The sequence below is a fragment of the Microtus pennsylvanicus genome, chromosome 16, assembly GCF_037038515.1.
Source record: "Microtus pennsylvanicus isolate mMicPen1 chromosome 16, mMicPen1.hap1, whole genome shotgun sequence".
In the NCBI taxonomy this organism is placed as follows: Eukaryota; Metazoa; Chordata; class Mammalia; order Rodentia; family Cricetidae; genus Microtus; species Microtus pennsylvanicus.
In genome coordinates this window covers 33,372,155-33,395,474 of record NC_134594.1, presented here as the reverse complement: position 1 = coordinate 33,395,474, position 23,320 = coordinate 33,372,155, and the positions used below count along the sequence as shown (strand labels likewise).

Sequence of the window (23,320 nt, the reverse complement as noted above, 5' to 3'; positions counted from 1 at the left end):
TGCTGTTGTTCTTGAGGCAGTATCTCATTTTGTAGCCCAGGTAGACCTAAAACACTATGGATTCTAGCTTGGCTTCAAACTCTCAGTAATCCTATTGCCTCTGCCTCCCAAGTCCTGGAATTTCAGTTATGAATCACCCCACCTCTCTCCAAATAATATTTTAAAATTGCTTTTTAAATGTCATATCTTCTAAATTCAGAAACACCAATTTATAAAAATGGATATCATACATTGCTACCATCAGGGTCAGTTCTGATTAATTTGAGGCACACATTCCAATGCTTTTTCTGTGCAGCAATACTTTTACATTAAAGTTGAAATGATAACGAATATTCAACATTATGTACCCACACTTTCATTGGACAAACCTACACATTCTCTCTTCAGATTTTCTCCTTTCCTCCCTGGTACTATATCACTCCATGAACACTGCAGAATTACATCTTTGATGGTGGGCTTCAGAGGACCCAGAACATTTATATTACATACTAAGCTTTTCCCTAAGGAAGGTCACAATCCAGGCCGTGCATGTATTTGCTTTCCCAGATAAAGAAAAACAGCCTTAGAATTATTATGTTAGTATTATAATGTCAGATGATCAGATTGGAGATGTAACCAAGTGCATTTATATGAGTGTAATAAAACTTTAACATGACTGGTAACTGTAAAATTTGATCACTTCTGGGTAAAAAGAAAACCCTGGATCATAAACATCAGGCATGAACAACTGGGCTTTCCAGACCTTTTGTTTTCTGTGCTGAGAGATCCCATCATTATTCATGGCAAGGGTCAATGTTTATTTTTCTAACAAACTTCCCCCCCTGCACAACCAAGATCCCTTTTCCAAACAAAATAAAAGCACATTTTGACTAAGAGGTTGAAAATGGCAGGGATGTTTTTCATTGTTTCAGAGGAAATGCAAAGCACAAAGGAGTTGACACTAAGAAAATATAATTTGACAGAAAGTTTAGATGCAATAAACATGGCATTTGGACAACAGTCACATGTGGCTCTCTGTTCACTAAATAACCTGAACAGTTCAGCTCTCCAGTTTAGGGACAGTGCACACTGGGCTTCAGTGTAAGTCACCCAACTATGGTTGTAACTCCTGTTAACATTTGGTAGCCAGATGAAATATCCAATCAGCAAACTGGTTATCTTTGAAAGAACATGTTAGTTAAAAAGTTCATATTATTCTTAAAAAAAGATTTAATTTGGAACTATGAAGAAAGTATAAGACTGCATAGAAACCAATGCTCCATTTAATCTTAAATTTTTTTCAAGGCATAAATGGTGTGTGTGGGTTTACATGCGAATTGTAGGATTGCGACAGAGTCGACTAGGTGTAGAAACAACATTAAGAAAACATTTGTTGTTATTTTCTATCCCAGAGACTAGGAACTAATAAAAAAAATTCTGACACGATAGAATATCTTATTTTCCTTCAAAAGAACAGATGCCTTCTACTCCAAGAGCTCCACCTATTGCTACAGGAATTATAAATACTTGGAGGAAATTAGCAAGTTTTTGCCCTGTCAACATGCCTAGTAGTAACAGTATCACAGCCTCAAGCTTGCTAGAATTTTGGTCCTTGTTTTCTGGGTAACAGATTAAAGGGAAGGCAGCATTGGTATGAACTGCTGGGATCTAATTGCTTTCTATTTGAGTAAGAGAGGCAGAGGCCCCAAAGAATATACATGTGCCCAAGGTCACTTTGGCAGCGGAGGCAGAGGAGAAGCAGGACAAGCCCTCACCTTTCTGGGGAGCATCCTTTTGTATTGCACACAGACACTGTGGTATGGAAGCAGACTTCTTCCCAACATATCTTGCTAGGAGCTTTGTCCTCTTATTGCTGCTGCGTTACAGCAGTTCTCAAGCCTCGGTGTTTCCGCTTCTAAACTCTCCCTGATCAGAACTTAAAGATTATGGGTGTGGACTTAGGAGTGAGTTTATATATAAAGTTTTAGGTAACATGACAAATGGTAGGAATTAAGAGACCAAGGTTCTGAGTACCAGCTACAGCAAGTGATGTCTGGATGTGAGAGGAATAGGGAAGAAGCTGCTATTCTAAATTTTGTATGCCCCTTAGCCCAAAGGTTTGTTGTATGTACAGTAGGGAAGTAGCCACTGGAGTTGCTCTTCTATAGGAATGGGACTTGATGCATTAATGAGCTAGCAGTGGAGATGCTAGCAGCCATTTATAATTGGTTCTAGTTACTCTCCTCGTTTGTTTCTTTAGTGGTTATCCCAGACAGGGATAAAAACAACCCAGAGATAGCTGTTTAGCTGAAATCTACTGCTACCACTACAAATAATACTCACATGTGTTTAAGTTGATTTAAAAGAAATAGTGATCTACGTATACTGTAATTATCCGTGACAATAGTGTTTGTGACAAAAGGGAAAAGAATAGGGGTCTTTGTGGTTAGTCTGAAACTGTTTCCAGTGTTTATGATACTTTTTAAAAGACTTGGGAAAGTGATTCCACGGATGATTCAAGTAAAGATGAATATATAAGCACAGTTCATAATGCATAGTTGTATCATTTGTAACAATCCGAAGCCGGAAACTTCTTAAGAGTCCATCAACAACAGGATGGAAGATTTGTAGTCTCGTCACATAATGGAATCCTGTTTGATACTGACAGATCCACACATAAACCAACTCTATAGCTAAGTCTTACAAATGTAAGGCAGAGAGAAGTCAGAAAAGAAAGAATGCAGGGATGGCTAAAAGACAAAATGGGGCGAAGCTAGTACACGATGCTGGAGATTTGGATAATGCATATGGAGGACCAAAGTGATGACGGTGGGGAGCTAGGACAGTGTCCCGTTTCTTATAGGTTGTAGCTGCAGGGCTGTGTTCCGAGGGAGACCATTCACTAGCTGTATAGTTCTGTTCTATACAGTTTTATACATCATGTTGTAGTAACATTTTTTTTTACAGACAAATGGGCTTTTTACAAGAGGCATGAAAACCAATATACTGAATAGAAATATTCTCGTTTTCACCCTTCGATAGAAAAATAAGGATTGTAGAAGTGCACCTCTTTTGTAAAATCTTAACTGGACAGCGAAATGCACAGAAGTCAGCGGCAGGACAAGAGAGGAAGCGAATGTGTTTCGGGAGGAACGCGATCAGGATCATTAGAACGTGGAAATCCAGTAGCTGGTCTGCTGGAGACCTCCATCTCTACTCAGACACGGGCTTCCTAGAACTAGATGGCTTGCACATAGGGGGCTCACAACTTGGATTTATTACCAAAATATTTCCGTTAGGTGACAAACCTGAAGAGATAAGGACTCATGGAGCAACACAGATACAGTTAGGCCCTTTGAAAGCCACTCTTGGGGACAGACTTAATCTTGAAAATGCTGTTTGTAAACCACAGCTATGATGTATCTCTAGACAGTGGTTCAGTGGTAACCTTTGCTCTCACGGTTGGTACTTAAAGCTTCTCACCAATGATTTACAGGTTTAAAAAGTCCCAAATTTTCATCTGCACATCACATTACAGATCTTTGTAACTATCAACTTTGGCCATACAACGTCAATGTTCACTGATTAACTATAGTGATGGTTATTCAGTCATACATGTAGTTAAGAATTAAATATAGGATTATTCTTTATACAGCACTGCAAATCCTTTAAACAAACCAAGTTTGAGAGGCAGAGTGAGCAAGAGGTTGCTCAAAAATTTTTCAGGGGTGGAAGAATCTCAACGTTGTTAAAGAGGATAAGATGGGGAAGAGTTTCAGATACTCGCTTTTACCATAAGAGTGCTTAAACGAGAATGATATTGAGCGAATGAATAACTTATGTATGGTAAAATGAGTTCAAAACTCCATAAGCCTTAAGGCCACGGTATGTGTGGGAGTTCTTTGGGAGCGCTTTGAAGGAGGATGGATACAAACAAAAGTGACTGGCGAGGCAAATCATGGCTGTGCCCTGGTGCCCAGCTGCATTCAACATCTTCCTCCTTTGGGTCGGAAGTTGTACCTCTGCCTCAAGAGTTAACACTGTTCTCTACGGACAGCATTGGACTTGCTGTCTGTAAGAGAGACAGAATGAACAGTAATACTGCCATTGAAAGTAAGCACTATTTACACAGTGAAGCGATTGATTTGACAGACCTTAGGCTACCACCCCCTTCCATTCACAGTGGATTTAATAATCTAATTTCACATATGTTAGCTTGTGCTCATCTTTGTGAACTGCCCCCAAGTAGCTGCAGAAACTTCCCGGGCCCGATTTCTCTGAAGGGAGAGTTCCTGTGTCTGTGGTTTTAACAAGTCTCGCCATGGATGCTCTGCTTCTTGTGAAGGTCACCAAACCCGACATTTCCTTTCTGGATTCATGTATGAATTCTTGCGGCAGTGAAAGGCATCTGCAAACTCCACAGAGTTCTGCAAAGTCCCAATAATCCTTTGAAACAAACAAACAAAAAAGTTATCGTCAGCGCTGGACATTGATTGTCCATATCCCAATTGAGGCCATACGAGTCCCCCTACTCCTCTTGTCCTTGCGGTTGTGAGCCCAGCCTTTAACTTCTGAGCCATATCTCCAGCCCCCACCTCTGCAGACGATCTCTGTGCAGCGCAAATGAGTGGATTCAGAAACACAAACCTGGCAGGATGAATTAGATCCTTCTCCTTAACAGAGTCCTTAAATGGATGGAAGGCCACAGTGCAGGCGTTAAGAGCACAGACTTTGCAACATGTTTCAAGACTATTTCCATGTTTTTATTAAGTTGCTTTTTAAGTTTTAATTGAATAACTGTTGTTTGACAATTTCACGCACACACATCACACACACATATATACATATATGTAAGTATACATAAATATTATATCCTAACTACTCTCTACTCTCTCTGCCACTTTCTCTTAGTAGATTTTTTTTTCACTTGATTTAGTCAGGAAGATTGAGAAGTTTCTCTCTCTCTGTCTCTCTCTGTCTCTCCCTCCCTCCCTCCCTCCCTCCCTCCCTCCCTCCCTCCCTCCCTCCCTCCCTCCCTCCCTCTCTCTCTCTCTCTCTCTCTCTCTCTCTCTCTCTCGTCTTCCTTTCTTTCTTTTGTCTCCAAAGCTCTTCTTCCATATTAGAAACTGGATTCAGTCTCCATAACTGGAAAGAGCTGAAAAATGCCCATTTCTTATCAGTTTTGGCACCAATGGGCAAAACAAAGCCATCCAACCCAGTATCTGAACTAAGCAGCATCTGAAGGGAGGAACAGGCCAATACAAGGTAGCGGTGACACTACAACACCAGCCATCAATCAGCTCCTTCCCTTTTTCCTCCTGTTGGACCAGAGCATCCTCTCCTAAGGTTGGGAGGTGAAGGTTGGCTGCAAGTGCTTTGTAGCGTTGGAAGAGAAGGAACAAGTGCTTATTGAACCCTCTGTGTGCGGTGTTTAAGCTCACATAAACATCAGTGCTTATGGAACTCTGTGTGTGGTGGATAAGAGCACATAAACATCGAAGCTCTTGTATCCCATCCAGACATCCCACATGTATAGTCTGAGTAATCTTAACAAAATTAAACCATAATCTATAATTCTCAAACCTAGTTCCAGCAAATACCTGAAGGAAATCCAGACTTCGTCCACGTAGCAAATTTTCCTTCAAATTCCACATTGAGCTCTAACTATGCCAGCCTGATGTATTTTCACTCCCCATAGCAACCACAACCTGATGCTGTGATGCCCACTACCTGGGGAAATCACTTCTCAGCCAGGGCACGGCTAACACCTTCCAGCCTTCATCATCACCTCCTTGACAGCTGTGCTAGAGTTTCATGCCATCTTGACACAAACTAAAGTTATCTGAGAGGAGGAAACTTCAATTAAGAAAACGCCTCCATGGATCTGGCTGTAGGCAAGCCTGTAAGGCATTTTCTTAATTAATGATTGATGGAGCCCATTGTGGGTGATGCCACCCCTAGGCGGATTGTCCTCCTGGGTTCCGTAAGAAAGCAGACGGAGCAAGGCATGAAGAGTCAGGAAAGAGCACCCCTCCATGGCCTCTGCCTCAGCTCCTGTCTCCAAGTTCCAGTCTGACTTCCTTTAATGATGAACAGTGTTTTGGAAGCATAAGCCAGATAAATCCTTTTCTCCCTAAGTTGCTTTGGTCACGATGCTTCATCCCAGCAATGGTAACCCTAACTAGGATAGCCACATTATCTGACTACTATCTAAGTGACCTCTTTCCTCTTGTCTTATTTTGATCAAAGCTGTTACAGTATCACTAGACTGTTGTCTCTATGGGAAAAGTGCTGCGGGTAGCCTATTCTCTGCTGAATCTTCCAAGCCAACTAAGTGATTTATATGTGCATTCTGACTCAGGACTGGCTGAATGAATGAACTCTGGGCTACACAGCTACCTCATTTCAGAGAAAAGAAAAACCATCTTAGAAGTTAATTGTTTTGATGGTCTTGACTCTTTTAGGGTCCAGGCTTAACTACCCTTTCAGTGTGGTGAGGAATGTCATTCATTTAGATATGGGGGCCAGTGATGGGTGCTAGAGGCATCCTCATTCTGAGGAAGAAGCTCCCTGACTGATGGTGTGTATATGCAAAAAACAAAACAAAAACAAAATACCTGAATACTGAAGAACCTCAATGTTTTGTTACTTAAATAAAGTTTTTTTTCTCAGCCTGATACAGAGGATACAGAGGAAACATCATATCAGTGAAAATGTCCAAATCTATGCTTCAATTCTACATTTCTTTCTCTCACTCTTTTTTGCTTTCTTTCCTCCATCCTGTCCTCCTTCTTTCCTTTTTATTTTCTTGAGACAGGGTCTGACTATGTAGATCAGATCAGGCTGGCCTCAAACGCATATAGATCCATCTGCCTCTGTTGAGATTAAAGTCACGTAACACCCCAAAGAAAGACTAATTTTGGGAAGGCACAACTGGGAGTTGACAACCCAGGTGGAGTCAACATACGAACCCTCAGCTCTCCATCTCTGTTGTATTTCCTCTTTTCCCATGCAAGACGTCTAGATAATTTGATTCTGAATAATCAGCTCAGCAGCGGGCCAGGGCTTTTCTTTCCCAGGCTTGTAATTAATGTTTGATGATATTTATATCATCAAATATTTGGATAGGTGACGTGAATAATCATTTTGAAGACTGGGTACATTTTGAATACAATGAATCTCTTCTCTAAGAGTGAGGTCATAGTCTTTTAGGATTGCATACAATATTTACATGAATTTCATGCTACATTAAAACTCTGGCACTTGTGTGTTTACATTTTTATTAACAGAAGATAAAATCTTTCATTGTTTCCTTAACAGAATTCATTCAAAAATTTTACCCTATTATGTAAAATAGTCAATTGTGCTGGTGCTATGTATGCCCTGTGAAATAATCATTTGTATTAAAAACTTCAAAAATCTAGGGAGGCAAACATCTATGTGACTGAGGAAAGACTTTAGACCTTTAACATATTACTCCTAACGAAAAGCAAATGAATTATTTACTTATTTGAGCCAAAATCTCACTATGTAGCTCTAGCTGTCCTGGATCTCTCTATGTAGACCAGGCTGGCCTTAAACTCACAGAGATCATCCTGCCTCTGCTTCTCAAAGCCACATACCACCATGGCTGTATAGTAAATGAACGTTTTAAATTATTGAATAATTTGTTCTCAATTAATAGGTCTTCTGACAATCTATTATTAGTTTCTTAAAATTAATGACTTAGAATCAAATTTGGCTGGTTGCATTTATGAGGAGACTAACCAGTCTTATAATTTCCTAACTATTATGATCCCTTTATAACAAAGCCATGTTGAGTAGCATATATTTTACCACATAGAATAATATGTAGGTTCATATATACTAACTGGATTGTTAGACAATTCATTAAAACCCATCCTGATAGTCGAAAAATATCAGGAGTTGATGCTAATATTTAAGGTGAATGGAAGAAGCATGAGGATTTCAAAGAGCAGTTAAGTCAAACATGCTACCTTATATAGGGAAACCAAGTATCTACACTGGTTGAAAATATCTGCATAAAATGCTGAAAGTACTATATATATAAACATACTGGGATTTCATCCCTGAAACAGCTCCTCTTCTGTTTTTGATGGTACAGCTGCTTCAGCATGAATTTATCAATCTTCTATCTTGAAAATATTTTCAGATGAACCACCAAGCACAATTTTTGAATAATAACTCAAGGATTGTAAGTTTTGAAAGTTCTTGTAAAAGATATTTCACTTTGAATTGTCAGGAAGCAACCTGTTTCCAAAGCTAAAACATAATCTCAGCATTTGCCAAGGAAATCCCTTTAGCTCTAGAGCAAATAGCATTTTTCTTTTTGACAAAGGGCTGGCCTTCCATTTACTCTTAAAACGTGAACATACTTCTCTTATTATGAATGAAAATAGAGATATCTTTGGTGTTAGAATAAAAAAATTAGAGATATAAATCGCTTCAAATGTTCATATGAAAATATTGGGGTGGGGGGATGCAGTCACACTTATCTTGCTGGGTTACTTAGCCAACACTCATTATATCTGCTACTATGCAGAATAGAGGAAATGAGCAACCATCAGTGTGCAAGTACTAGCGTACTTGAAAATGGTGTTAAGCCTGTTACAGATTTCCTTTTTGAAAATAATTTCTTTATTTTTATTTTATGTGTATGAGTGTTTTGTCTGCAAACATGTATGTGTGCCATATGCACGCTGGGTATCAGCAGAAGCCGGAATAGAGCATGAGGTCTCCCAGAGATAGAGTCAAATGTGGTCCTGAGATTCCTGACATGTGTGCTGGGAACCAGACCCATGTTCTTTTCAAGGACGGTGCATACTCTTAACTTCTGAGCAATTTCTCTAGCCCTCAAGGTCCATAGCTTTCTACATAAAACTTTAATCTATCTAGGTCTTTTATTTTAAAAAAGTAATTATTTTTAAAGACATATCACCATAGAACCTTCATCTGGTGATGGATGGAGATAGAGACAGAGACCCACACTGGAGCACTGGACTGAGCTCCCAAGGTCCCAATGAGGAGCAGAAGGAGGGAGAAGATGAGCAAGGAAGTCGGGACCACGAGGGGCGCACCCACCCACTGAGACAAGGGGCTGATCTATTGGGAGCTCACCAAGGCCAGCTGGACTGAGACTGAAAAAGCATGGGATAAAACCGGACTCTCTGAACATGGTGAACAATGAGGGCTGATGAGAAGCCAAGGACAATGGCACGGGGTTTTGATCCTACTTCATGTTCGGGCTTTGTGGGAGCCTAGCCAGTTTGGATGTTCACCTTCCTAGACATGGACGGAGGGGGGAGGACCTTGGACTTTTCACAGGGCAGGGAACCCTGACTGCTCTTTGGACTGGAGAGGGAGGGGGAGAGGAGTGGGGGGAGGGGGAGAAGGCTGGGAGGAGGGGGAAACTTTTTTTTCCTTTTCTCAATAAAAATAAATAAATAAAATAAAATTTACAAAAAAAGAAATATAAATAATAGGCATTTATATCCACTAACGTGAATCTTCCAACAGCTCTCTCGATAATTTAGTCCTTATATATCAAGAAATCAAAGCCAGAGTATTAAAAAAATAGGCTCAGTCAAACATGCAGAAAAACTCTAACAAAAAGCTCAGCTAAGAGTTAAATGATGCGATCACTAGCCAGGGATAAACAGGCCTGGGCATGCTCAAGCTACGGACGACTTCACAAGGTTAAGAGACCAAAGCAGAACTAAGGATAGTAACAGTAGACTGCCTTATCAAAACAAAAGAACATTAATGCGAAACACCTCATTCTCCCAGGAAAGGCAGACCATTCAGTAGCCCCATACTAACTGAAGGAAACGAGCTCTTTATAGACATCTGCTTATGTTCATAGGAGCATACAGAGCAAGGGTCTGACAAACTGTTTTATGTGCATTTACAAAAGTTCCCTGCTAGCCTCAGAATTAGATGCTTATATTTTTAACTCTTGAAAACTAGTAAGAACAACAACAGCAGCAACAAAAACACCCCCCCCCTTTTTTTTTTTTAAAAAAAAAACTTGTCTGTGCTGGTAATCAAAGAAATAAACAAAACAAAACAAACAAAAAAAATACCTTTAAGAAATTAAGCTAAAAGTCTCTTGGATTAAACCGTAGTGGGAATAGATCCACAATGACTTCCCGTGGAAAGCAATTAACCCAAAGCAGCTGGTTGGATAAGTTAATTAACGGAACTAACCTTAACTCACATTACAGGGAGAGCAAGCTGCAATGCGCTATTGCTGCATGAAGGAATTCTTAAGGAATTCCTAAAGCAGAGGTGATCTGGGGCTGGTGACAGCGACGGTCACGACACTGGGACAAACCAAGTGTATTTGATGATGTATAAGATGTTTAAGTGTGCTGCTTATGACTTTACATTTAAGTCTTTCTGTCGGTAGTTAATTTTCTAGGTAATGTATCCACGTTCATTTCAGGTAGAGTTTTAAAAAGTTTTGGGGTAATAACTTCTTTTTTTGTTCCCAAACTCTGATTTTCAAAGTACAAACTTTTTAGTTAAAATTTTTTTTCCAGTCTCCTTCTTGGAAGGTGTTATCAATAGCAAGGGGTGATCAAATGCTACCGTGCGAGAGAAAGGAACTGCATTAGGATGCCAGTCTGAGGGACATGAGGATCTAGAAGTCAGCATTCAAAGGCTGTTTCGAGTGGTTCTCTTCTAATACCTGATCTCTTACATGTTCACATTCTTCCACCTCCAAGAGCATTCCCCTACTAGCCTTGCTGGGCTGCTCTCTGACCTCTGAGGCAATGTACTCCCTCACACCTGGAGGGTTGGCGATACGTCTTCAATGCTGGAGAACCTTCACCTAGTGAAAGCTTTCCTTCATGTGATGAAAATATTTCCTTGGCATTTGGGACTTTTATTCACAACCTCTTAGAAATAGGTTCTACCAGCTGGGGGTTCCATCAAACCACTGTTAAGAGGTGACACGTTCGTTGCAATCCAGCAGGCACCAAGCTTAGGATATATGTATTCTGAAGGACAGGATGGCCAGAGCTGGGCTTGTGGACGCATTGCTGGTGTGGTCTGGTGAGTACTATCTTTGACAGATATGCAGACATAGACAGACATGCACACACAAAAGCTCATTCTCGCGTGCGCGTGCATACACACACACACGGGCATGCACAAACACACATGCATGTATGAATAGATACATACACATGGTCACAGTACTCTTAAATTATAGAATATGAAGCAGAAAAAGGCAAATTTGAAATATATTTGAAATGGTGTCAACACCAGAACAGTCCGACTGCTATTCCTATCCACATACCTGAAGTTGCCGGGACTGTGTACGTCTGTTTTAATGGAATTGACGGCATACTCTGGCCTGTAGGTCCCACACCACACCTAGAAGTATAAATAAACAAAGGAAAACAACATGCTCAGGTGTAATCATGGAGCACTGTGCGTAGGTTGGGGGGAAAGCAAACATTAATTTGGCATTCGTATTCAACCGTTTACTCTTCAAGTAATATTCCATGAAAGGCAATACATAAACATAATCATTTATAATGAACATAATCTGGCAATCTTGTTGCAGATCATGAAAGCTAGCCAAGTCGAAAGCTGCACCCCAATTAATTAAATGAAGAAAACATCACGCAGTATCCAACTTGCTATGAAGTTACAACTTAAAGTGGTTTTTCTCATTTATCAGTCATGAAAGATATACTACCTGGGCAAAGTTCAAGAAGAATAGTTGTTTGTGACTTAGGTCAATTCCAGGGAGTAATTTTTCTTCACCATTCTTTTTAACATAATTCTGGTAGGCCTAAATTAGTAAAATAAAAGTGTGTAATTTTTAAATTTGCATAAAAACCGATCGCAAAAGACCATGTAATTCATCTTTTATATCAAATCACTATAAAATACATTTAGATAACATTTAGTAACTCTCTCATGGATTAGCAAGAAGGCTAGAATGCATCTAGAAATGCGCAGAAAGAATAAGAGACTCATTAGCTCGAGACAAGACTCTGGCGTGTCAGATGATCACACTACATGTCAGTTGGATGAAATGAGACTTGAACACATGATGACAATCTTACCTTCACACTGTCTACGGATAGATGGGTAAGTCCAGCTTGCTGGAGGAATGGGTTGCCAAAGGAGTCATCTGCAATTGCTATATTTAGCTTAGTTACTACTCTTGGCAAAACTGACACACACCAGATTTAGTCTGAGTGATTCTTGCCAAAATCTAAGGGATTCTGTTGAGATTCCTTGGGGTTTTAGTGTCCGTGATCCTGAGGTGAAGGAGAGGTAACTACTCTGGTCCCCGCAATACAGGAATACAGGACAAAGTAGACAGATTTCCAGTAAAAATAGGAGAAAGGAACTTTGGCTACATGAACACAGAAAAGGTTCTTAAAGATTTTTTTTTCACTATTGAGAAATGTAGGATTGCTCTGCTGTATGTAATTTTAAAATGGATTAATATTAAACTTCCTGAGACAAGTTATTTTTTTTTTCCTTAAAACATTTAAATTACATTTATTTATTTATTTATTTATTGGCAGATGCTTGAGAGGGTGTATACAGTGGCGCATGTATGGCAATCAGAGGGCAACTTGCAATACTGAGCTCTCTCCTTCTACTGAACGGATCTAAAGGATTCGACTCAGGTGACCACGTTTGGTGGCAAGTGGCTTTACTCACTCAGCCATCTTGCCAGCCTTTTCCAATTTCTAACAAAGAACATCCATCAGTTATGTAAGTTAAAAATGTATTTTTTTTTCCTTTTTACCATCAACATAGATGAGTGAACCTTTGCTATCTAAAGATTTTGGAGAGAGAGGGAAGGCTTATGCCCTTCCCACTTAGGGAGTCTGTGATCTAACAGAGGGGCAAATCATCACATGCAAAGAACTCATAGGGTGTCATCAATATTTGTGCAATTGTACTTTTCTTTATTACTATAATTATCAGGCTGGTGTGGGTGAGTGTACAGCAGACTCATCGAAATGTGCTAATTACTAACACCAACTACTTCCCGTCAACACGGAGTGACAGGGGCTGCTGCTGAATCAACAGAGCGATGGGCAAAACATATGAGACAATGGCTTGCACAACACTGAAAATCCAGGCTTTAACATCCCGCCTTACAAAGGAAGCCTGTCCAGAAAGATGGTTAATAACGAAGGCAAGGTCTATAACAGGTTTAGACTATTTCTCCACGAGCATGTATGCCATAGTAAAGGGAGGGGGAAAATCAATGTTAAGTCTGGGGGATTCTGTGTTGAAAATAAACTGAGTGCTTTGGGTTACACTGGCCAGGATACTAAGAAAGGGAAATCCTGAAAGAAGATTCCAAGATCATAGGAGGGTGCCCTTGAATAGTCAGCTTCATGTTAATCTGGAGATCAGTTTCATTTAATCTGGAGATCATCCCCAAAGGATTACAGATAGCAGTTCCTGGGCCCAGCAGGATAAGGATGGGGACACTTAAGATCCACAGGGCGGAACTTGGCTTCAGTAGGGGAATCGGTTACCTCTAAACTAAGCATTATCCCAGTCTCAACTAACATTGTTCAAACACGTCCAAAAAGGAGTAAACCATTTCTAATGTATCTAACTATATCCTATGATATATTTACAGGAAATATAAATTCTCAAGAATATTTATAGAAAATTAAAAATTGTCCAGCACCCAAAGAGGTAAAATGCCCACTATTTGCCACCTAGTGAGAAACATAAATATCAATTACCCAGCATTCAAGGTAGTAGCAATGTACCATCTCTCAGTGATAGGCTGGGACATTTATCCGACTTCACTTTTCAGGCCTCATACTGAAATGATGCTTTGTTTTGGGCACACTGTAGACCCCATCAGTTGTGTCTCTGTTTTGTAGTGATGCTTCTACTTTTCTGACAATCACTACCGTTCTCTTCCCCTTTGACCCTCAACATTGCAGTGATGACCAAATAATCCTATTCAGTCCTTAAACATTCTACCCATCCCATCTATGAAAACCTGGTTCTCTCTCATGGACACCTTCTCCTTGTGTCATCGCAAGTAGGCTGCTTATTCTCTCACGTGTGGGCTGCTTCTGGGTCAAGAGGTACACTCAAATTCATCTACAATCCTCTTCGTTCCTTCTAAAAGCATCATCCTCCCTCCACCCTTTTGTGGAAGTCCCTATTTTTTCTTCCCTACTGGCATTCATTGGATCATCTTTTAATTCTTCCTCACATCCTCAATTCCTGAAATCTTTTACAGAAGCTGTTTTGCTGCATCCCTGGCACCTCAAATGGTACTACAAAGAAAGCAAAGTCCTGGAAAGTACTTAGGTGGGAGGACTATATGGACCTTGGAGGACCTGGACACTTGCTGTAATATAATGCCTTCTAGACATCGCAGGGAAGCTGTATCTAAAAAATCTACATGGTAGGGTTCTTTAAACAAGACCTGCCTAATGACATTGCCAGCAGACATGCCAATATGGATGGAAAATATTTCATGAGCCCCCCCCCACCTCAAATGAAGAGCTACAGGCAGTCAATGGCAGGATGAGTCCCCTGATGAGTTATCCAGTCCCAAATGGTCAACCCTAAATCCATGTGCATGCATGCAGCACTAAAGGATTCCATAGCTTTTGCATGGATGTGTGGATAACAGTAAAGGAGAGGAGGTTGTGAGTCTCGGGGGAGGGGCACAGGAAAGGTTGAGGAGAGAGAAATGTGTGAAAATGACATAAACATAGCACTCAAAAGCGAAATCCTCAAATGTAAGTAAATAAACTACTTGTTACCTGCAAGAATAAGTGGAATAAGCGAGTCTAATGAATATTCCGACAATAATAATTCTTGAAGGATAATAGTTGGGCCAACCACATGGCCATATACTAGAGCCATATCACAATTGGGTCCCTAACTGTTTCTCAGTGAGCAGACTATGGCTTAATGTTATGTCCTCAGTTTATGCTGATACCACCTCCACAGGCTGCCTCACATGCTGAGAAGATGCGGGTCTCCCTTATACCGATGAATGACCCCCAAACAATCATTTATATGGACATATTTACTAAGAAATTTACTTCAGGGATTATTTCTGTGTCTTCTAGAAGCTCATGCATCTTCTCGAGTCCTTTGGGGGTATCACTGAGTGCTTCCTTTTCCACCCTGACTTCCTCACACCATGTCAACTCACAGACCCCTGTGACCAGCAAATACACAAGCCTCTTACTCTTCACGTGATTCCCATTTCCCACTCTCCACTTCCTGTCTATATAGCCTCTTCTACAAGACTTCAAAGAAATGGGTGAATATGATAAATGAACACTCCCGTTGCTGACGTGGGAAGAAAGTATGAATACTCACTCTGTATGCTTGGCCAATACCTCCATTATCAGCAATGTTCTCTCCCAGTGTATTAATTCCATTGAGCTGTTTAAAGAAAGATTTTCTGTTAGGATTTTTAGAGACAGCACCGACATTTCACTTGGGGTTGCACATCTGGAGCTGTTCTGGAGGATGCTGATGACATACATGCTGTCCACCTGCTAGGTCCCACGTGAAGTTGCCGTACTGGTGCACCATGCACTGGGATTGGTCTTTAAAATTATTTGCAGACTGCTGAGTCCACCAGTCCACGAGGTCTCCATCTTTGTTAAAATTTCTTCCTGTAATATATTCATTTGGTAAAAAGGAAATTTGTTACAATAAAAATAAGAATAAGATTGTTTCATAGTCGAAATTCTTGAAGCAGGTTCTCATGCAGCTATAAGAAACACCATTGAGAGACCTCCCGCTCGCTGTTCCGGTTCCTCGGAGCCATTTTGAAAAACGATAAAATCATAGTGAGGATATTGGCATGGACACAACCCTTCCATCTTGAGATCTCTAGTTTGGGTGGAAAGGATGAAAATACTGCTCTGTGAGTGTCCATGGAATGGGGCAGACGATGAGAGAAACTTCTAACTCCCCCAACTTCTGCTTTCTTCAGGAAAGCTTGAACTTTGTCTGCCAATGTATCTTGGAATTGATAGGTATTTATATCATCTACTTGGCTTGTGGCTACTGCAGATGAGGCCACCAAATAAGCACTTCTGAAAACACACTTGGCTGTCCTTGATGCTTTCCATCTAAACCAGGACTATTTAATTTGATATTTTGAGACTTTAAAAGCCCAACACCTTTATTCTGGCTCCCATCTCATGTTTCCAGACCCTTTAGGCAAACTAACTCCTTGTTTTCCTCTACTTAAAGCACAAAGAGAAGCACGCTTTTTCTCTCCCAGAATTTTCTTGCTAGATTTAAACATCGATATTTTCCTTTTTGTATCTCCAAATGCATTTATATACTCTGTATGTTTTGACATTTAATTTTATCATGTTTTAAATATTTAGGATACAGTGAATAAGAAAATGGCAATGAAACAAAATTTGAACTTATATGCTGATTCTACCAATTCCAGGTTCTATAACATTACACAAACATGTTATATGCCTCTGTATGCTTCTATTTGGAAAATGGAAATATTATTAGTCAGTGTTGGTTAAGACTGTAGCACTGACTAATTGAGTTAACAGATGTCTCGCGTGTTTCTTTTTAAGGTGCTATTTTTCTTGTCTAGAATTCTGTCCAGTTAGTATTTTGTGAACTAAAACTTGTTACAATTTTTGTTATGTCCTTTTTATATATCTTCTGTTTTTAATCTTGTTTGACTTAATTAAAACTGTAAATCTTTTTGGTTGTTTAGGGACGCATATCAACATTTAAGTGCCTGCTGTTTACAAGGTTCTAAATTATGTATTAAACAAAAAGATGAAAAGAAAAAAAGGTCCTGGCTGCAAGCAGCGTGCCAAACACAGGTGCTTGGATAGGACCCTGCTCTCTGTGAGCCTGGAAAGCTAAGACACATATAATAGGACTGAGCATCATTTCTGGTGCACGACACTGTAGCACTTTCTCAGTGTGAATTTTTGCTTCCAAATCTCACAGTATAAAGCACATATTTTTCACTGCCCACTAATGTTTTGAGTTTCTTAGGAAACACTTTAACCAGAACGCTGACTCTGTGGTGAGACATAGGTCAGCAACACACTGATGAACACATGGGGTTCTGTGCTGACATATGACAGCTCTTCAACTTAGCAAGATGAATTTCAGCCAAAGGAAAATGTTACCTATACTTTACCATTGTCATCAAAGCCATGTGTGATCTCGTGTCCGATGACCATGCCGATGGCCCCATAGTTCAGTGAGTTGGGCTGCCGGGCACTAAAGAACGGGGGTTGCAAAATGCCAGCAGGGAAGACTGAAGGAGAGAAGACAGTGGAAGATTTGGGAAGATTATCCATGGCATTGTCAATGACGGCGTCATAATTACTAACCTGTTTCTACTAAGTTCATTTCACTTAGGATAATAGATAATAAAAGTCTTGTGTGACAGACACCAACACAATCATTTATTATTGTTGGTGGCAAAGTGACTGAGCCAGCGTTGTGCTCAACCTATGATTTATTTATCACAATTCACCTACCAATCTTCAAGATTTTTTTTTCTGTAAGGAGTTTGGGGCAAGGAAAATGTATAAGTTATACTCAGGAAGATCTTTCCCTTGTGTAAATATTTGGAAAGAAGAGCTACTCAATAACACACATTTCTTTTCAATGCTATCTCTGAAATTGTATCTGTCCACAATTCTAGCTAAAATAAACTGACATTGAATCATAAGGGTCCCTCCATCACTTAATAATATTTTATTTTTTATCAGGGTTCCTATGACACCTCTAAATTCTGTTTATGTCCTTGTTTATAATTGGAGTTCTTCTTTATCTGATTTTTTTTTTCATTCCCATCCTGGCACCTCAAATCTCAGCCCTGTATGAACAGAGATTTATGTGTTCGTACACATTTATTTATGTACTCTTTGGTCCATTTTGCTTTTTGTCTCTAGACCCCATAGCCAGACAGTTCTTGGAATATAATTAGCACCCAGAAAATTTATTGACCGAATAAATCATCAGTTATAAAGAAAGGGATATGTATTTTCAATAGACTAAGTTGTTTATAAAAAGTTTAGCAGGCATCAAAATCTCCAAGAATAAGATTATTTTATTTAAAAAATTTGGTCAATAAATAATACCTTTTATGGTTGTCATAACACCTGTATTGAGTTGAAAACTTTTTCCATTTTTATGTCTCATATACACGTGAGTACACCAAACAGCAAACACTTTATTTCTCCTAGGTACCAGTTTCTTAACTGTTTTTTTTTTAATGGCACTTAGCAGAAACGATAGTGTCAACAGAGTGTAGCCCCCAGCAGTGAACCTCTTCTGTTGGCCTCAGGTGCCTTATTTTCTTTACAAAGTTGGCACAGCACTTGTGGGCAAACATCAGGTGCTGCCCTGCTCTAGCACGTCCTGCTGTTTCTTCTGGAAAGTTTGGCAGTGCATATTCCCTCATGCCTGTTCCTTGTGTGGAGAGTGAGCATTTCCTAAGAGATATTCTCACTTTCTGCCTCACTTGCAGTTTCTCCTAATATCATCCACCCACCCTCTTAGTCTAAGTGCAATAATGGTCACCATTCCTCTCCTGCTAAGAAACTTTGGAAGGTTGTTCTGTGGCCAAACAGCATCCTCCTCCTGACGCTGCATGATATCATATTTTCCTGGTATAGTCCTTTGCTTTAACTTCTGACAATAAATGTACCTGCTAAATACACTAATGTGTTTCAATTATTTTTTTTCTTGGGGTATATTGCCTCCATGCAACGCAAAGGGACTATTATTTTGGGCCAATGTTTTCTAGACGAAGTTATCCCTTGACCTTAGAAATGAATGAAGTGAATGAAGATATAGTCTTATAATTCATTAATTTTACCTTTCATATTTTAAAATTCTAGTACACACTAGGTAACTGCAGCATGATATTCTGGAATCGATAAAGAATTGTATGTCATGTTAGCACATATTACAAGCAAAACTCTGGGCCTTTCCTATACAGGACATCAAGATAGAAGTGAAAGACCCTGACCTTCAGTAATAAAAAAAGAAGAGAAATTTAATGTTCAATTAACACAGAGTAGCAAATATTTTCCTTCTAGGGTAAATATGACCTAAACTTTCATGAGCTTCGGGGATAAATATTGGGTATTTACAGAGGTGGCTTCACAACACTCTAAGCAATACTGTTCTTCAGGTCTTTCAGTAGGTTGGAAAGTTGCCATTGTCTCATTTTCAGATGACAAAATAATAAAAATTGACATTTGCCCTGGGAGACTTGGTGAAAGTCATCGCTCACATGCAGATATCTGCCTGAGCTAAACAGTGCCAAGAGATTATTTTTAGCTGAAAGTTATAAAAATTATATGCAGTATTTTATTAACTTAAACAGAGCATTATCTCCCACACTATGTACTTGATTAAATTCCACCCATTATATAAAATGCTCTTATGAAATGCGCCATCAAAGCTAAACATTAACCACAGAGATGCAGCTGACTTAATACAGCCCTGGATGCCAGTCTTCAAAGAAGTGATGTGGTTTTTATGGCTTATATTAATACTCGTCTTCAAGTTCAACCTGGCAGATTATGAACTTCCTTAACTTGGTCAGCTCAATATTTTTTTTAGAAGGATCTTCTCCAATAACCTCACTGACTAGTAAACATGGCAATGTTGCTAGCCACCTACAGATCACTTCATGACTGCCAGCAAGCTGGCCAATAAAACAAGTCACTGGAACACACACACACACACACACACACACACACACACACACACATTTATTTTTCTTCCTTTTTGTCTGAATTCTCACTCCCACCCCACTAATCACCCACCCCCCTGGTTATATAAAGATAGCCTTTCTAGATTTCTTATGTAATCCATTTTTATAACATGTATCAAAATAAATTACAGATAAAGTTTTGCTTCAAAAATAGAAGTCATAAAAATGCTTAAAGAAAATGTAGATAACCTCTTAATATATCTCCTCTTAGGCTTAAAAGCATATGAAAAGAGATACTTAAACCTCAAAATAAAAAGGCAGGCTTTAAAATTTGTTTTGTAATAATAAATATCTTGCAAGGCTTCTAGCAATTTCTATTTCAAATCAGTAACAGATCTCAAAAAGGTGAGACTTAAAACAGACTTAGAGATATAAAAAAGAATGGTTTGAAATGAGACTGAGATTATCATCCCTTTATTCTGGCCACATTCCAATAGAAAGGTCTAGATTGAGTCCCTGTACAGAGCCTGCTCTACGACTTTAGCTCACTTCTGCCAGTGTCTGGGGGGTGTCTGTCAACATAGCAAAAACTCTTGGAAAAAATGGGCCTATTTATATGAGAAGAAAGATAGATTTCAAATGTGCCCAGGTATACCTGGGAAGAGAGAAAAAAACATCTTTGCCTTAAGAAGTTATTAATTTATTCATCATATTTTGCATACATGTGCTGATTTTTCACCATAGTTTATGTTATTACTATCAGTGCAACAGAAGTCATTTTGTCCATTCTGAGCAAAAGTCACTGGGTGGCATAAGTTATATGGTAGAGTCTAATCCAGTGGTTCCAGTCTCCTGTAAAAGCAGCTAACAGTGAGAATGGATTTATCTGGCCTACGCTTCCTAATTATCATCTATCACTGAGTGAAGTCAGGAGGAATTCTGCTTGACGGCTTGCTCATGCGGGCTCATGCTCAACTTGCTTCTCATAGAGCCCTGGCTCACCTGCCTGGGGAATGGTACTGTCTGTATTACACTGGCCCCACCTACGTCAATTAACAATCAAGAAAAACTCCCCACAGACATATCTCCAGGCTAAATTTGAGGGAGGCTTTCCTCTCGGATAACTCTAGTCTCTGTCAATTTGACAGCTGAAGCTGTCTAGGGCACTGAGTTTTTTTCTGCCTTCTGAATTCCTCGGACGCTTTGGAATGACGAAAAGAATAGAAGAATCCCCACTAAAGCCAGACTGCTCACTGAATCACCAAGAGAACCCGTCTAAAAGAGTTGGCTCTTCAAACCGCCAAGAGTCAGTAAAAATTTTAAAAAGGACCTTTCAAAGAACGCATAGGAATAAAACAATTCATTTATGTTATAGATTGGATGCTATAGAAGAAAATACCTGCTGTGATTTGGACTAATTTTATTTTTCCTAGCAGAGTGAAAAGAGGTACACAAATCCATGGATACTTCAGGCAGTGAAGCAATAACTCATATCACCTTTACTTTTAGAGGGGCATTAAAAGTTGGCCATACAGCAAATGTACGTGGACTAAGACTTATTTAGGGCTATACTTTACCTATCTGATTTCTGCCCGAAGAGTAGAACGCGTTGACTACAGCCGCTCCACTTATCCACCTAAGGGAAACACAAGAACTTGTTACAGAAGATCCTTTATAACACATCCAATCCGCTTACCATAGAAATGTCAACTTTCTGTGTGAAATACGATCAACGAATTGACATTCGCATACGAGAATGAAGACTCATTGGAAAATATTTCTATTTATTAAAAACTCAACATATATTTAGCTCTACAATCTGTTTTTTTTTTTTTGGAGGCATCCGATAATACAAAATCTACTACATCCATTCAGAAACTGTAGGAGGCTAAAATTATAGTGAAATGGGCATAGCTTTATGCTTTGATACTAAATTGTTCCTACAATTCTGGAACAGTTGAGAACGAATGAAACAAAGGCTAGCAAAACTTCAGATTCAAGTAGCTCTAAAGATTTCACTTCTTAGTTCATAATGAGACTCTCTGGCCATCCAGATAACTTAGCTTGGAACAATGAACTTCAAATTATTGGTCCTTAAATCTTGTTTTAAAAATGAAACACTGGGAGAGATGGTGCAGCAGTTAAGAGTAGGAATGGTTTTTTCAGAGGACCAGAGTTCATCTGTCAGCAACCACATCAGGCAGCTGTGGGTGCCTGTACTCCAGTTCCAGATTTGATGTTTCTGGTCTCTAAGGACACATTCACCCGTGTGTACATACCACACACACACACACACACACACACACACACACACACACACACGATTAAAAATAAAATAAATCTTTAAGAGCATTTATTTTAGATGCAGCAATGTTGAAGAAAGATGTATTTTCTTATGGTTGTAAAGTAAAATCCAGATAGTTTTTTAAATAGAGTTGTCTGTCAGTCCATACCAAGACTTAGGCTCTGCACAGAATATAGAGTTTATAAAACATGGACCCTAAATATAGAAGGCTAGTTTAGGAAGTGAGAATAATTCATAAATTATTGTTACATAAGAGTACATAAATAAATTAAAAAACAAACAAAATAAAACACTGGTCACATGATAATTTGAGGGCTGAAAGACAGGAGCTATCGCCTTCATCTTTTCCTGCTTAGACACTATGGAAGATGCCTGTCAATCATCATATAGTAAGCACATAAGGAAAACAGAATAATAATAAGCTAACATATATGTCCATTGACTTCGGATGACCTCTTCTTGTTAGCATATCCACACACACTTAAGACAATCATGGAGTATTGTGCTAAGGTTTTACTAGTTATTTTGCCTCAGGGCAATGGCCAGTGTGACAATTATTCTCCTTCTAGTAGCAAATCAAAATAGTACAAAAATTCATTTTCTGTCAGAGGCATTCTAGTCTTTCCTGTGCCAGGTGAGCAGTACAAAGTCAACACCTTGGTTATAACTATTGCGACTTATGACTTATAACTTAGTCAGGAACTATTGTGAATGTCAGGTATAAGCGCTAGTTTAGTTTCTTAAAAATAACGGGCGGAGACAAATATGCAGTGACCATCTGAAAACTTCCGTTATCCTTTTGATAACATGACTAAAATTTTACATAAAAGGGTGCTGGACTTTACGACTGTTCTTTAGGCAAACAAGGAGCCTGGAAATGGTGAAGAATAGCTTCCACCTGTCTTTCTGTTAGTTTGTTACCTCTGTTATTTTAGCACAGGAAAGCACTTTAGGCAGGATGGGGCTCACATATCAATCCTCCCTAGTTCCAGCAGAGCTGAGTCATGAATATTTTAATGTTTCCTGCAAGTTGATGATTACAAGAACACGTCTTCTTTGTTTTAATTAAATGCCGCTTGCTTACTACACAATTTGTAATGACTCACAAGCAAGGCAAGTATTTGTAAACCCAGGATGTTAGATTAAAATGCAGAAATCAGAGCTACACGGAACAAGTTGATTTTATTTCTGTGACTAACAGAAAAAGACATCTGTATAAACGAAGGTGGAGAAGAGGAAAAGCGATGCGTTTAGAATGTATTTGCATAGGTTTATACAGGTACCATGATTCAGGTTGAAGTGAA

General features: G+C 39.3%; 1 protein-coding gene across 3 annotated transcripts in view; it reads right to left on the bottom strand.

Moving 5' to 3' along the window:
- Positions 1 to 870: 870 nt before the first annotated feature.
- Mme (membrane metalloendopeptidase) overlaps positions 871 to 23,320 on the bottom strand; it is a 78,974-nt gene continuing 56,524 nt past the window's right edge. For 2 of the 3 annotated variants that reach the window (XM_075950383.1, XM_075950382.1), the window contains exons 17-23: positions 21,289 to 21,347; positions 17,174 to 17,293; positions 15,523 to 15,656; positions 15,355 to 15,420; positions 11,711 to 11,806; positions 11,306 to 11,382; positions 935 to 4,425 (exon numbers count right to left, since the gene is read on the bottom strand). In XM_075950383.1, coding sequence (XP_075806498.1) covers positions 4,326 to 4,425; positions 11,306 to 11,382; positions 11,711 to 11,806; positions 15,355 to 15,420; positions 15,523 to 15,656; positions 17,174 to 17,293; positions 21,289 to 21,347 — 652 coding nt within the window. In that variant the 3' untranslated portion in view covers positions 935 to 4,325. Of the gene's footprint in view, positions 4,426 to 11,305; positions 11,383 to 11,710; positions 11,807 to 15,354; positions 15,421 to 15,522; positions 15,657 to 17,173; positions 17,294 to 21,288; positions 21,348 to 23,320 lie in introns of all 3 variants that reach the window. The other variant, XM_075950381.1, reaches the window with a different exon arrangement.